General features: G+C 40.6%; 1 protein-coding gene across 1 annotated transcript in view; it reads left to right on the top strand.

The window, feature by feature from the left end:
* Positions 1-14,299, top strand: part of TENM1 (teneurin transmembrane protein 1) — a 73,951-nt gene that overhangs the window by 27,303 nt on the left and 32,349 nt on the right. The window contains exon 7 of the mRNA XM_009582966.1: positions 650-804. Within this exon, the coding sequence (XP_009581261.1) occupies positions 650-804 (155 nt within the window). The remainder of the gene's footprint in view (positions 1-649; positions 805-14,299) is intronic.

Below are 14,299 nucleotides of genomic sequence, written 5' to 3'. Positions count from 1 at the left end.
CTGCTGAAGCCCACTGTTACCATGAGGCTGGTTCCAGTACATGACCATCGTCTTGGGCAACACTGCACTGCAATACATTCTGCAGAACAGATATTCCTTCTGCCTGCTAAGCAGAGCCTGCTTTGTACCATTTGTACGTATAGCCCATATCATGGCGAAAGTCTCTCTCGCTTTCTGTGGGTGCTTCTTCCTTGCTCAGACACTCTGACAATTCAGACAGTACAGTAATAAAAAAAATTTGCTTCTTCATGAGAATTAAGAAGGTGAAAATGAAGAAAAATCAACTGTAAGATAAGTTTTTAGAAAAGCTAGTCTTGTCCCACTTTGTGATGGACATGACGCAAAGTTATTGAAGAGACTAATTCTATGTGTGTAAAATTACATTATAAGCAAAGCCTCTGCTGTTTTGTTCTGCTTCTTCCTCATATCTTCTTTCTTTCTCTAAGTCAAAGACAGTCTGATATATGGGTGTGATCTTTCCATATACAGTTTGTATAAGCCTCAAATAAGTAATGAGTAGGGGAAAAAAAAAAGTCATACTCTTAAAAATCAGCAGAGTCTAAGAGGAGAGGAGACATTTTAAGCTCATACTTTTTAATCTAGGTAATGTCAGTACTAACACTCTTTTTTACCCTTTCCCTTCACCCAGGTATCACTGTAGATAAGCACGGATTTATTTACTTCGTTGATGGTACCATGATTCGGAAAATTGATGAGAACGGTGTGATCACAACAATAATAGGTTCGAACGGCCTCACATCAACCCAGCCATTGAGCTGTGACTCTGGAATGGACATCACTCAGGTAGACACCTGGCTTTCATGTGTTGTCACTTTTCTACACATTGTGGAGACAGATAACTTAGTTTCTTGTGCAAGGATTATGTATCGGAATATGCCGGATGAATAAGATAATTCTGGACTGCACAGTATGGAGTGGATTTTCCATTCACATGATTATTTCAAGGTGTACCATATAAATGCAAAACTATACACTTGATTTTTTTTCAGGACATGGCATATGAAAGTGTAGAGGGGCTTATATAAAGAATACATAATGCTTTAGAAGGTTGCTTGCTACTCTGAGATATATCGTCTAAGGGGTTTATCAGCAGTTTAGAGCGCTTTCCTTTAGTCCAGCTTTCAGACTGATTTGCTTGAACTACTAAATGGAAAAAATATATATTCTGTTTACATCTAAGTCTGTTCTAAATCATGGAGGAGCATTACAGTAAGTAATTACACAACAGCAGTATTGTAGTGAAGCTACTGCATTTCAATACATTTCTCAAAGTGCTTTTCAGTTCTTATTTCAAGAGCAGTGTAAAAGAAATTGGACTAAAAGACACTTATCGCATCTCTAGTTTATGCTAAAGAAGATACATAGATAAACATGAAGAAACATGAATTGCACTCTTGACTAGTCAGGGAGCCACACTTACAGATAGCACAAGGAAGGGGTTGGCCTTTGCTAATAAACACTCGAATTAATCAGTGTCAAAATGGGGGAATAGCTGTACTTGAAAAAATCTTGAGGCATTCGGTAACATACTAAAGTTATATTATGGACTGTGTAAGCTAATAACCAGGATCCAGTTAATTTTGCATTTCGTTTTCTCCCTGCCCTTTTCTCAGTCCTTCACAATTGGAAAATCACAGTTAAAATACACTGCTTGTTCCTCATTTCTAAGTAGACTTTGAGTAATAGCAGGTGACTATGATCTTGTATTCACATGCATGAAGAATGTGGGGTCAATGTTTTGGGTAGCTCTTACCAGATTTCACAGGGACAAACAATGGAATCTAATGCTGCTGTCACAGAAGCACTTGGGGGTTTTATTACTAGAGTCAAAACAGAAAAATTTCCATTTCACCTGTCACTGCACCCTAAGTATTTGCAAATGTGGGGAGGGGAACCTCAGCTTCCCTGTTCCCAGTTCTGGGATAGACGGGCCTTTGTATTCTCTCTGGTCCAGTAGACACATAATTATTCCATGTAAAGCAGGACAGGGTCAGCTGGCTTAGTTGCGCTAAACCCAAGCTTAAACTAGCCTAGTAATTGTCCTGAGATCATACGGCTTCTGGGCATCTTGGCATCTGCTCTGGCGTCTCTTCTTGCAGGATAGCCAGTCCTGCAGATGAGCAGGAACCCACTACAGCAAGCAGTGCTCCCCAGCTGGAGGCACTGACTCTCCCCTCCATTGCTACATACGAGCTGGCAGGAGCGATGCTTCATGGAACTTAAAGCTGCCTGAAGCACATTTGCTTGCTTCTTGGATACATATAACAACTGCTTGGGGCATCAATAACCAGATTAGAGATCTCTGAGGTGCAGGGAATGGTGCCAGGTGCAACGTCTGCTCCCTGCCTTCTCCTTGTGATATGAGTCTCAGGCTGTGCAAATAATTGCTTTACTGGCCATATAATGCGTGGCTGTGTATTTATGTTCAAATTTTTGCTCATTTTGCTCAGTAACAAAATGTCTCACTAAATCTGAAATTGTGAGTTTTGATGGTATTCAATTCCTTTTAAAAAATGCAAATACCCTTTAGCAAGTAAGTTGCAGCATGGGGTCTGGCAAATGCAGAAATAAAATGATTTTTTTTTTTTTATTAAAATGAAATTAAAAAGGTAAACTTTTTGGGCTGAAATCAAATATGCCAAATTTGTAAGTAGATATAAATAGCCCTAAAATCCTATTTTTTGGTAGGTGGGCTACTTGCCAGAAAGAGGTTTAGTTTGCCTGTGTTGTAACACAGTTCCAAAGCCATGGAGAAAGGGCTTCTGCAAAATCATAGATAAGAAAAAGCATGTCATAGAGCAAATTCTTCTTTGTATTGCTCTCAGGACATCAGCATTCAGCTCGGGTGGGGCCTTCTTTTCATAGAAGCAGAAATAAACTTTTTTTTTCCATGAACAATCCAGGTGCTTCCACGCTGCAGCACCTACAGGAAACTATTGCTGCACATTTCTGAACATTTTGCAAATGTTTCAGCATTCTAGGAAATCAAGATATGTTCTTACCACATAGATTGAGACAATCTTGAGCTAAGTTGCGAATGCATGCCAGTAAATATTCTAAACAACATAATAAATGATGCCATATTAAAGTGTCCCTAAAAAGTGGCCAGTCTCATTTTCTAAGTCTAAGTATCGGAATACTTACTATATAGTAATGACAGGTGAAGTCACATTGTTGACAATCTGCAGTACAGATGTATATATAGCTTTTGGAAGCATTTCTTGTTTGGAGGATTTGTTTTGGGGGGGTTTAAGTGAATCTACTTATTAAAATTTTTCACAAAATCCATACTTTTGATGTTTTTCACATATGCAGTAAAACACAGACACGAAATAAATGCTGAGAATGCAAGTTCTGAAAAGTAACTGTATCGAATTTGCTCGATAGTCTTCTTCCAACATTGTTGCTGATAACCAGAAAACTCTATGAAATAATCACATCCCCTTGAAGTCAAGCATGTTAATCTGAAATTATATCAATGAAAATAAGGGAATGATATTTTCAATTAGTCAGAAACAATTGTATATTCTTGCAAGACTGCTGAGTTTATTCCAGAATGGCATAAACATAAATGAAAAATGAATTTGGCCCATCTCCACTTAAATTGTTTTTTGGCTAAATTACAAATGGCATTTACATCAAGAGAATGTGGGTTGCTCACAAATTGTGTGTTTAGAGGGACTTATGAAATAGGTTAATAAAATCAATTCTCAAAGCTAAATTTGTTCTGACAATAAAATCAACGACTTGCTCAAAATCAATATTTCTTGATTTACCAAAGTACAAAAATGTATTCTTGAAGTAAACACGTAGAATAACTGCCCATTGCAAAAACTACCATAAATGACAAGCTTTCACTTTAAGGCATTCACTTTAATAAATGAGTTGATTATGAAAGGGTTTAATCATTTATTCCAATACCAGTTTTGATGGAAACACTTCTTATTAATCATTCTGTGTTACTCACCACCTTCTCATTCTTAAGCATCGTATTCTGCATTCATAACAGGGGGAGGGAAGAACAGCTGGGGTTGAAAAGATTGTATGTTGTGGCAAATAAACCACCAAGCTCTGACTAATTACTTCGATCTCATACTTCACTGTTAATCTGAATTTAGAAGGAAAAGGACATTCGGTTGAGGTGTTTATATGGTATGCCAGCATTCTCAGTACTGTTTCAGCATCTACAAAACTTGGATGGCTTTTCTTCTCAGCACAGATGATTTTAATGTTCTTCAGTTAGTTAATAAGGAGCAAATCTAAAGAAAATGGTTCTTCAGAGCTAGGTCTATGAATATATATGTGTATATACTCAACATTCACCATTGGTGCCAGGATTTTAGCAGACACCTACATTAAAATCAGTTATTCCAGTATCTTTCATTCTGATAGAGCTGTCATACTTTTTGAATATGCTGCCTCTGAAACCCTGAATACTAGAACATGAACAAGAGCTAAATTTTAAAGGCAAAACATTTTTCAAGAATATCAAAAGGTGGTGTTGGTCTTCATTTGTTCTGTGATTTTTAATATTCACCTCACTAATCTACAGAACCCAGAATCTGAATGCCGGACTTTTCAGATGAGTGCCCCTTCTGCTTGGTCCTTGGCTTCTTCTAGGTCTGGCTCCCATTCTTCATTTCTTCTTCGGAAGCTGTTGTGTTGTAGGTTAATTAAATGAATAATAAACCCATGTTGAACCTTATACTTTTGCATCTGAGCTGGAGGCCCCATGGATTGAGCTAACTGCTCTCCCAGCTGTACGGTCTACTGAATATCTCCTGTCAAATTGAAGCCCAGCTGACGAGAACAGAATTACCTGCTACATCTCCTACCTTCCCCATACCCTTTGGAAAGGAAGACTATTGTAGGTACTCTAAATGAGGGACATAAGCTTTGGTCTAAAATACTCCTCCTGACTTCTCGAATTACTGCACTGTTGACTGCTCTCCGAACTGGCACCAGCAGTGGGCTGGCTGGGGGGACGACCCCGCAGCAGGAGCTGGGGCAGGGCTTCCTGGCCACAAGCCGCAAGGGGAGTGCTAAGGGAGGAGACTGGGATGGAGAATGAAAAAAGGAAAAGAGAGGGGATCATCATTCTGTTTCACTGCCTGATCAATTTGGGCTTGATCCTGGTCTAGATCAGAGGCATCTCTCGGTTGCTCTTGTTCTCAAATGTGCACACACTCGTAGTGTTTGCTGCATCCCTAGGGTATACGGAAATGTTTTAGCCTGGTTTATTGGTAGCAAATGAGAGGGCGTTGTGTGGGTATGTCTGTCTGTCTGTCAGTATTCTTTTCCTTGCAGTAAATCAAAATCTTGGGCCAATTTCAAACAAATTTGTAGAGGAACACTACTCTTCACAGCAATTAAATTCCTACATGTTCCATAAAAAATATTAATCCAGTTGGAGGAGAGAGACCTAAAGTGCCCTTTCAAAAGGAAATATTGTAGCATGAGCTTTCTTTTATTAAACTCCAGAGATTCCACTCAGGATCTAATAAATGCGCCATTCACAGGAAAAGCTTCATTTGGTGCTTGGATCTTATTAAACTCCCAAGTCAGTCAGCCATGAGACGGAAGTCCTTAGGAAACCAGACTTCATTAGATCCAGTGTTCATAGAAGTTATATTGACGTTGTGGGAGGTTTTGTGTGAAAGTAAAAACTCTTCAGCTCAGCTTGAGCGATAAGCTTCGCTTCTCTTCTGCCTCCATTGCCGTGGTGATAGCTGAGGAGAGAATTAGCAGATATTTCTACCATCTTGCAATTTCATCCTGTATCTTTCCTCCCATGAGAAATATGTGAGCTGCATTTCCACCACTCTGAACCTCAAGTCATTTATATCTGTGCGAGTGGTAGCAGTTAGTATTTGGGAACTGTTTAAATCAATCTCGAGCACAGTCCCTGCGAATATAGAGACCAAACATTTGCAAGGCAACAGAAAATGAATCCCAAGAGCTGTCTCTTAGCCTGTAACCATGGCCTTGTTCTCGTGCTGATGTCAGTCCCGCCAGGCACGAGTCTGTGCCAAAGCAATAGCTCTGGCCTGATTGATGGTGTTAATAACCGTCACTGCTGTGTTCCAAAATGAAAGGTCTGGTTTGAAGACTTTTTCTTGACATTTGCACTTCATCAGCCTTTGTTCAGCAGTTCTCCACGTGAGGGAACCATCCATATTGTGTTGCTTCACATAAACTTCAGTGACACTGCAAAATGTTTTGCTCCCATATAAAAATGCGACAGTGTTACTTACGTAGGCAATTCGCTTGCATAGGTCAAATTAAAAGGCAGATTTCTAGAACAGGGTTTAAAGGCGACCCACACATGGCAAGAACACCATGTCCTGGACAGCCTACCTTGAATGATGGAGGAGAGGGGAGAGAGCAATAGGTAATGCTGTTGATGACCTACTTGAAATAGTGAAGTAAGAGACAGAATGCTGGAAAGCGGGAGTAAAGATGAGCAGAATTGCTTGAAAATGTAGTATATATCTCAAAAACGCAAATGCTGACATTGCTCCCGCAGTCACAAGTGCTGCAGGCTCTCCCCACCAGCATCTGCACAGGCACACAGTGCTTCAGTGGCATTGTGGAAGCCTTTTGAGCAGAACAAAAAGCTCCCAGGACATGGTGACCTCACTTGAAAGCAGCAATGAGGGCCTGCTCATCAGAGCAAGCACAGCCTGAACAGAACTTTCACTGGGTGTGTTTGGAGGCAGGAAGGGAAAATGTGAAAGTCAAAAATATGATCTGGTGAATGGGTGAGAAACAGTGGGAGCGAGCTGCCAGCATAAAAACCGAACTGATTCTAGGCTGAAGTACTTTTAAGCCAGGTTGAGAGTAGGATATCACAAAGCAACTGCAGGATTACATGGAGCCAATTAATTAATTAGTATTGCAGGTCGGAGGAAGACACACTATCCCTTTAGGTGTTTCTCTACATACCTGACAGTATATACTGCATTCTTGTAAAAGCAGAAAGGGCAAAACGCTTTCTCATCGGCTTTTTTTAACCCTAGATGCATAATATTCTAATTGTGTTAGAGGGCTGCATGCCATCAAAAAGCAACAACTTTGTTTTCACTGTAGCAAAGTATTGCAAAACTACCCCTGCTCTTGATTTACTTCTAGTCCTCTACTGGTGTGAGGCTTTTGATACACTGTTCTAGTTATGTGTAATTAATGTTTCATAAATATTCCAAATCTCTGAACTGTGTTTTTCAGTGCTTTGCAGAAAGATGTTTTATGTGTATTCATGAAATGGCTGAACAAAAAGCACACAAAGCAGAAATGACAATTTATAGGCCCTTTAATTTTTATTTGTGGTCTTCTCTTACAGAAGACTTTCAGAGCTTTTTTCTTTTTAGAAAAGATCTTTATTATTAATTTTTGTAATTTTTGCTGCATGAAGGAGCCAGAAAAGCTGGGGTTTTTTTCCAGTATAAAGTTGTCTTATTCTCTGGTTCTTTTTACTCTGCTGCTTAACTTCATGTTCTTTCTTCTCTGGCTTTGCTGGGGTACCAGAGAAGCTAACTAGCGTGGAAGTCGTGGCCCCAGCAAAATCAGCAACTGGTTTGCCACTGACTTCAGTGGAACCGGGGCTTCCCAATGGGTGCTTTTCCAAGCTTAACTGAAAGGGTGGTGAGTGGTGAGTGTGTAGCAAGGAGCAACTGTATCCTAAGTGAATGTATGTGTTTCTGAAAAATAGACCAAAACAGGTAATGGACAGAGCCTTTACTGAGGCATTTTCAAACCTTTGCAAAAATGAGCCCTCCCCCGCCCCAATTAATTAAGTGTTAATCTTTGGAAACCATAAGCCTATACAAAATAATTCCAGCCATAATAGCATATGCAGGAACAAGCAATCACTAGTATCCATACTTTGAAACAAACCCAAGCTGAAAGCCTTTTTAAAAAAGGATCTTCAGGTAGAAGATAAAATAATCTTTTCCCAGGAGTAGAGGAGAGGTTAAGTAGCCTCTTTTTAACAGGAACTGAGAGAAAAGAGGCTCATAGGATTAGGACCTCAGGTGGAAAAAAGTCTGTGAGAGCTCATGAATCAAATTTGTAGGTGTATAATATGATTTTTAGAATATCAAACAGAAAGCAGGATGGTTTCATCACAGCTAATTTATATTCTAATCAAATTATTCTATCACTGAATTTGAAATATTAGTCATAGAAGCGAGATAGCATGCGATGAAGTCACACTGCAATTTCTTCCTTAAAGCCCAAGTGCTCTTTTTATATTGGTCACCTGCAAAACAGCAATTTATTTCAATTATCTGCCATAAATAATGCATTACTACTGAGGAAAAGACTATGTACATTTTAATCAACTCTTCCAGCAGTTGCACCCTTTTCTTTGATTGTTGAGGCAGGGAGTGTTAGACACTTGATGGTGCAGTGAAGGAGACCTGGCAGACCTCTACTCACGACTTTTCTCTTACTTTTTGCTCTACAGAGCTAGATTTAAATTGGGTTTTTTAATCATTTGTTTCTAATGAGAAACTGCAAGAAGGAAGAAACTTCTGTAAGAATTGGATGGCTGGCAAGAAGGTAGCAGCTCACCCCTGAGTCTAGGTGCTCTCAAGTGCACCTTCGCGACTAACAGAAACCTCCACGCTCAGCAAATGCTGCCTGCGCGTGCACAAAGCCCCCGTGCATATCCCCCCAGCAATACCAACACATCCAAGCTGCTCCGACACCCCCAGGCTTCCTCCAGCTCGCCCACCGTCCTCTCCTGGCCGAGGCCCTAGCGCATTGCCCAGCTCCCCAGACACCTGGTCCTCTTGTAGCTCTCCGGGGACGGGGTTCCCAGCTGAGAAGCCTGGCTTGTTTTGAGGCTCTCCTGTCAGTCTTTCCCAAGCAACCGACTTATCTGGCTGCTTCACTTTTTATTCTTTATGCGCAAGTAGCCTTTGATTATCTCTCTCATTTAAATATGGTTTCAGTACGATGGAGTCTAGCTGATGAGTTATTTGTGGCAGAGGCCTTTTATCTGCTGTGCTGAATTACGCTGCTGAAAATGTTTAGCGCAGCTTTGCCAGACTGGTGGGAGTCTGCAGTGGCTTGAGATATATCAGTGACTACATCTGACTTTTTTATCTGTTGAGGAGACATAGTGGACAAAATGTGTGCATGAAGAATATATATACACATAATATATACCTATATATGCATATATGACTATGTCTATATACATATATATATATGTGGTTTCTACGTATACTGCAGAGCTACCATAAGTAATTGGATAGTGAAAGCTGGTCCCAGACACCCTGGAGTCCAAGCCCCAAGAAAGTCTGCTGAGAAGGGAATGTAGATGTTGATGCAGTGGCAGGCTGAGCAGACGAGCCTTTTCTTTTAATCCAGTTGTTCATCCACAAGGCCTGCCTGTGATTTAAGAAATGTCTGCTTTGATGGAGGCAACTCCTACATTAGCCTTTTTTTTTAAGATTGTCAGGGCTGGTATTGTGTGTATGTTGCTCTCCTCCTCTCACCAACCAACCTTTCACACATCTATGGGGTAAAGGACCTCCCACAGATGTAACAGGTTTTGTGTGTTATAAAGTGAATAACAGTAACTGAGCTTTACGTGGAGCTGTCTTTACTGCCTCTATTCCAAGCCTTTCATATTGCCCAGTGTATTCTGGTTTGGGCATTTGGAAGTGCTTACAGCAGTAGGGGGAGGAAGACCAACTGGGCTGGCACAAGTCTGGAGTTTGAGTACAGGGCAGGTTTGAGGCCAGCGGTCACCAGGGGGGGTGGTGTCCTTCCTGCACAGATGTCACACTCTGCTGGGATAGAAGTTGTTGCATTGACTAGGTCAGAGGAAGAGTGTCCTACATCTTAGGGGAGTGAGGACTGGTCTTTGGACTCCTGGTCTGTCTTCACGAGACAAGCTTACAGAAATAAAGGCATAAAACCAGTGTAAGTGAAAAAAGCGATATAGGTATTTAATTCTCTTGTCAGGTCATTGAAATTTTACATAGCTGCGAACTGCTGCATTGGAAAGCTGTAAAAGAAAGTGTGGGTATGGTTGTATGACTGAAAGCATTGCACTGCAATAACCGGCGGAAGGGGGGGTCAGAAAAGCCAGCAGAGTGATACTTCTGGCCTGCAAATTGCTCCAGGTGCTAAGGGGCACCTGAAAGTCTGCAAATCCTGTCAAATAACCGGCGGAAGGGGGGGTCAGAAAAGCCAGCAGAGTGATACTTCTGGCCTGCAAATTGCTCCAGATCTGAAAGTCTGCAGATCCTGTCAAAACAATGCTGTAATAATAACAGCTTACAAAGGGCAGGACTTCGAAGCAAGTCAGCACGAGGGAACTCTAGAGGGTGTTGTTCCCTTGCTGCCTGGGTACTTCTTGAGTCTCAAAGCTGGTTATAAGCAAAGACTGAAAAGGTTTTAGTACCAAGAAGTGTTGCTTTGGAGGTATTATTATTAGGACTAAGTTCGCCCTGATTTATGCTTACAAGCTGCTGAAGTCAGACGAAAGTAACCTGTGACAACCACAGAAAGTAACGTGGCAGGAGCTGCAGCCTGGGCAATGACAGCTAAGAATGCCTGTTTTCCCCTCTTCATGATACTGGGTTTGCTTCAGCATCTTTTCTACCGTTGTTTCTGCCAAGGAAAAAAAAAAAGACAAGACACTGTGTCAGTGGAGGAAAAAAAATGCAAATGTCAAGACAGAAATTGGTTGTATCCATTTGTAGCGTGCCATACAGAGGTTACATTTATAGCTGTGCTTTATGAAGTTTAGGCCACAGGGAGAGACGCAAACAGAGTGATAGAGAGCACCATTTTATGCTGTATGTTACTCTGACAATAACACTCACATTTACAAACAAATTAGCTAAAAATGTCTGAAGGACATTCAGCTTTTACAAACTGTGCCTCATCTCCTGCTGATAGATTCCTTTGGGATGGGTATGGCATGCAAAATGATACACTGCCTTGGAGAATAAATTTATGAAGTTTAGCAATGTAGGTCACATTGCAGGAAAATCATAAATGTCTGAACATCACTCAATAGCCATTCAATCAACTGCTCAAAGCAAAATGGGAAACTGAACAGCGTGTAGCTGTCTCTGGTGAGAACTGGGGAAAGTCATGATGTAAAACCCTTTAGGTCTTCCATCCATATGTATTTCATTTTAATTCTATTTTTCTTGCCAGTTCAGAGTTATATTTCTGCATCCATATCAATAGTGACAACAAAACCAACGTGGTTTTGCTGTTACTACCATGAACTATAATAAGTGCATTCGGTGGCTCATGAAAGGTATGCTAAAAATTTGGGGAATCAGGAGAGATCAAATGGTTGAAACTTGGTATAAGTAGCCTAGTCATAAGGAACTAATTTCATTGTGAAATGATTTTTGTATGCTCCCATCCAGAAGGATTTATAACTTACGCTATTTGCTTCAGTCTTGTTGGATTTGGTTTGAAGGAATAAAGAAAAGACGACGTTTTAAAAGGGCGTTTCTAGATCTAGCACTGTCTAGAAATTGCTGAGAGCCCAAGATCCAGAGATTTAGAACTTTGCCAGAAATGTCGAGAGCCTTTCTGGAGACGTCTAGCACCTTTGTAGATATGGGGCCTTTCTAGATCTAGAGCTTTTTGGAGCTGGGCAGGGAGGGGCATCCATAGCTTCTGGAGCGTGTCTAGAGACTCATGAGATCTTTTTCCTGGGATGGTTTGGAAGCCTTTTAAAGCTTTTTCTCAGAGCCTACCTAGCACTTCTCCAGAGCCCTTCTGCAGCCCTTTCTAGCTCAGCAGGCTTTTCTAGATCCAGTGCCCTTATGGGCCCTTTCTGAATATAGAACTTTCCAGGGACCCCTTCTAGGGCCTCCTGCACATCCCTGTCCCCCACCCCTTTGTTTCTGTTGTTTTGCTTTGTAGTGCTTTCCTGAGCCCTTCTAGGTCTGGAGCCTTTCTATGCCTTTCTAGATCTAGAGCTCAGCTACTGAAAATCAAAAACTTTATTTAGCTATCTGATTAGGAACCTGTTGGAAACCTAATTTCAGGTGCACTTTTAAAATCTTTGTCTAGAGCCTTTTTGGGAGGCAAGAAAACCAAGTGCCTCTCCTTTTACATCCAGGTCGTATCCATCCCAGACTTGAGATACATTATTTAGTTGAGTGGTATTTCTTTAATTTTGCTTGAAAAAACATTAGTCCTAAACTTTATCCTTGTAAGCTTTTCTGGCACAGTCTGATAATGCATATCCAAATACGCATCACAGCAGTAACCGATGGCCTTAGCTGACATAAATTTAAAGCAGAGTGCCTGCTTACAGTCTCAGACTAGAATCAAACACTCTCCAGTGCGTTTTCTTGCAAGTATCTAATCAATGTAAATGCTCACATAGAAGGATTGCTGCATGGAATGCAGCTGTCTTGTTTGTTCCGCAAAATGCAAGATGCCTAATTTTTTTTATTAGCTATTTGAAGTCTAACAGCAGTATGTGTTTGCTTTCAATGCAGCATGACAGCTAGTTAGATTTTGCTCAGTTGAAATACCTATTGTGTAAATACTTGTTAAAAATTAGTTGCAGAAAATCATGTCGTGATAACAATTAATCTTGGTGCTAATTTCTGTAAAAGTAAGGACTCAAATTACTTCGTTGCTTTTTCTGCCTAGAATTTTTTATATCCATGTGAAAAAAAAATGCATAAAGATAAAAATCAAAATTTTCTGTAGTTGTTTTGCTTTAACTCTCTGCTACTAAGAATTAGTTCACTCTTACAATGGATTAAAAAAAGCTATTACTATTGAATTGTGTATCGTTGTAGGAATTTGCCATAGATGCCCTGCCATAAACATGAATTGCAGAATATCTATTTTTCCAGTCCTTCTTTCTTTCTCTTGCAGAAGTTGTGTTTGTGAGTTTAATGGTGTAACTCTTAAGGGAAAGCTTACATCACAGAAGTTAATTTGCATTTTCTTGTGAAAGCTGTGGAGTTAGCATTTGTTCTGATCGTTGCAGGAATGTGTTTTGCAACCCTGCTCCGGCTGAGGAGGCGGTTGTGGCTCCAACACACCCAACTGGCAACCTCCTGGCAGCAGCTCCTCATCCTTCGCTTCCCCCAGTCTCACTTTCTGCCCAGCCCTGGGGTCAGGGCAGCACTGCCCTGAGGAGCAGGGCTGTTGTGGGAGACGGTTTCCTGGGCACAAATCTGTAGGAAGTTTTAATTTCAATAGTTTAATTTAAATCTTAATTTTCAGTTTGACTCAGGATTCAGGGCAGAGTCAGAGTATTTGGGTGATATATTCCCAGTGGCTGGTGTTGCTCAAAGGCAGGGCTTTTGCTTTCTTTGCTTTTTTCAGTTTTGGAAATTTCATTTCTATTTCTCCTCCTCTCAGTTTTCAGGCCAGACGCTTTTATGAACCTCCATAGTTATTGGAAGCAAAAGACACCATAACGTACTAGCTCCAGCATCCACTGTTCTCAAACAGCTTTTAATTACTGTCTCAATTAAAGCTTTTCAAGATCTTCCTCCCACCTTTTCTGCATTGGCAGCACACTGCCTTTCTGTATCCAGAACTTCTGAGCCCAAAATGGAAAGATGAAGCCAAAACTAGTGACAGATTTATTAAGATTTATGCAACCTTACTTTTGTGCCGCTTTGTCTGACAAGTGCAGGACCGGGAAGCGCAAGTTAGAAAGTGAGGCAAAATGGAAACAGTCCTGTTGTTAGCTAGATTTCCACCTGGTCCCGCTCCCTCCTTTTGGCCATGCAAATTAACTGCAACAGCATGTTTGGAGGACATCTATTCCCACTCCAGCATTGGAGACATGTTTGGGTTAGATTCAAATTCATGGTCTATTTTGAGATATTTTAATTGAAGAGTCTAAGATTCTTCCTCTCAGAGGTACCAGCCAGCTCAAAATACTTTGTTAATTCTTTCTGAGCGTTTAACAAAGTATTTCATTCATAGCCTGTATAAACGATGGGTACCACATTTAAACAGACTTAAATGGCTTAGGAATGTAAGTCCCATTTATTTTCATAGTCAATGGGCTTATGTGATTGTGGATAATATTTCCTCTACTATTAAATAAAGACGGTGTGAAACTTGTCCCCATAGAAATCAACTTTTCCTATCGATTTAGTAGACCCAAGATTCCTCCTACGGTCTTTGAAGTTGTGAAGCAGAAAAAAAATCATAAAAAAGAAATGATGAAACAAGAAGAGAGCTGGAAAGCGACAGCATAGCGAATCTTGTGGCAAGTGAAGCGAAGACAAGCAGTGAAAACAGTTGCAGTGGT

This window comes from Fulmarus glacialis, unplaced genomic scaffold (assembly GCF_000690835.1).
Source record: "Fulmarus glacialis isolate BGI_N327 unplaced genomic scaffold, ASM69083v1 scaffold31238, whole genome shotgun sequence".
Classification (NCBI taxonomy): domain Eukaryota; kingdom Metazoa; phylum Chordata; class Aves; order Procellariiformes; family Procellariidae; genus Fulmarus; species Fulmarus glacialis.
Note: the sequence above shows the minus strand (reverse complement) of the source record. Positions and strands in the feature narration are given on the sequence as shown.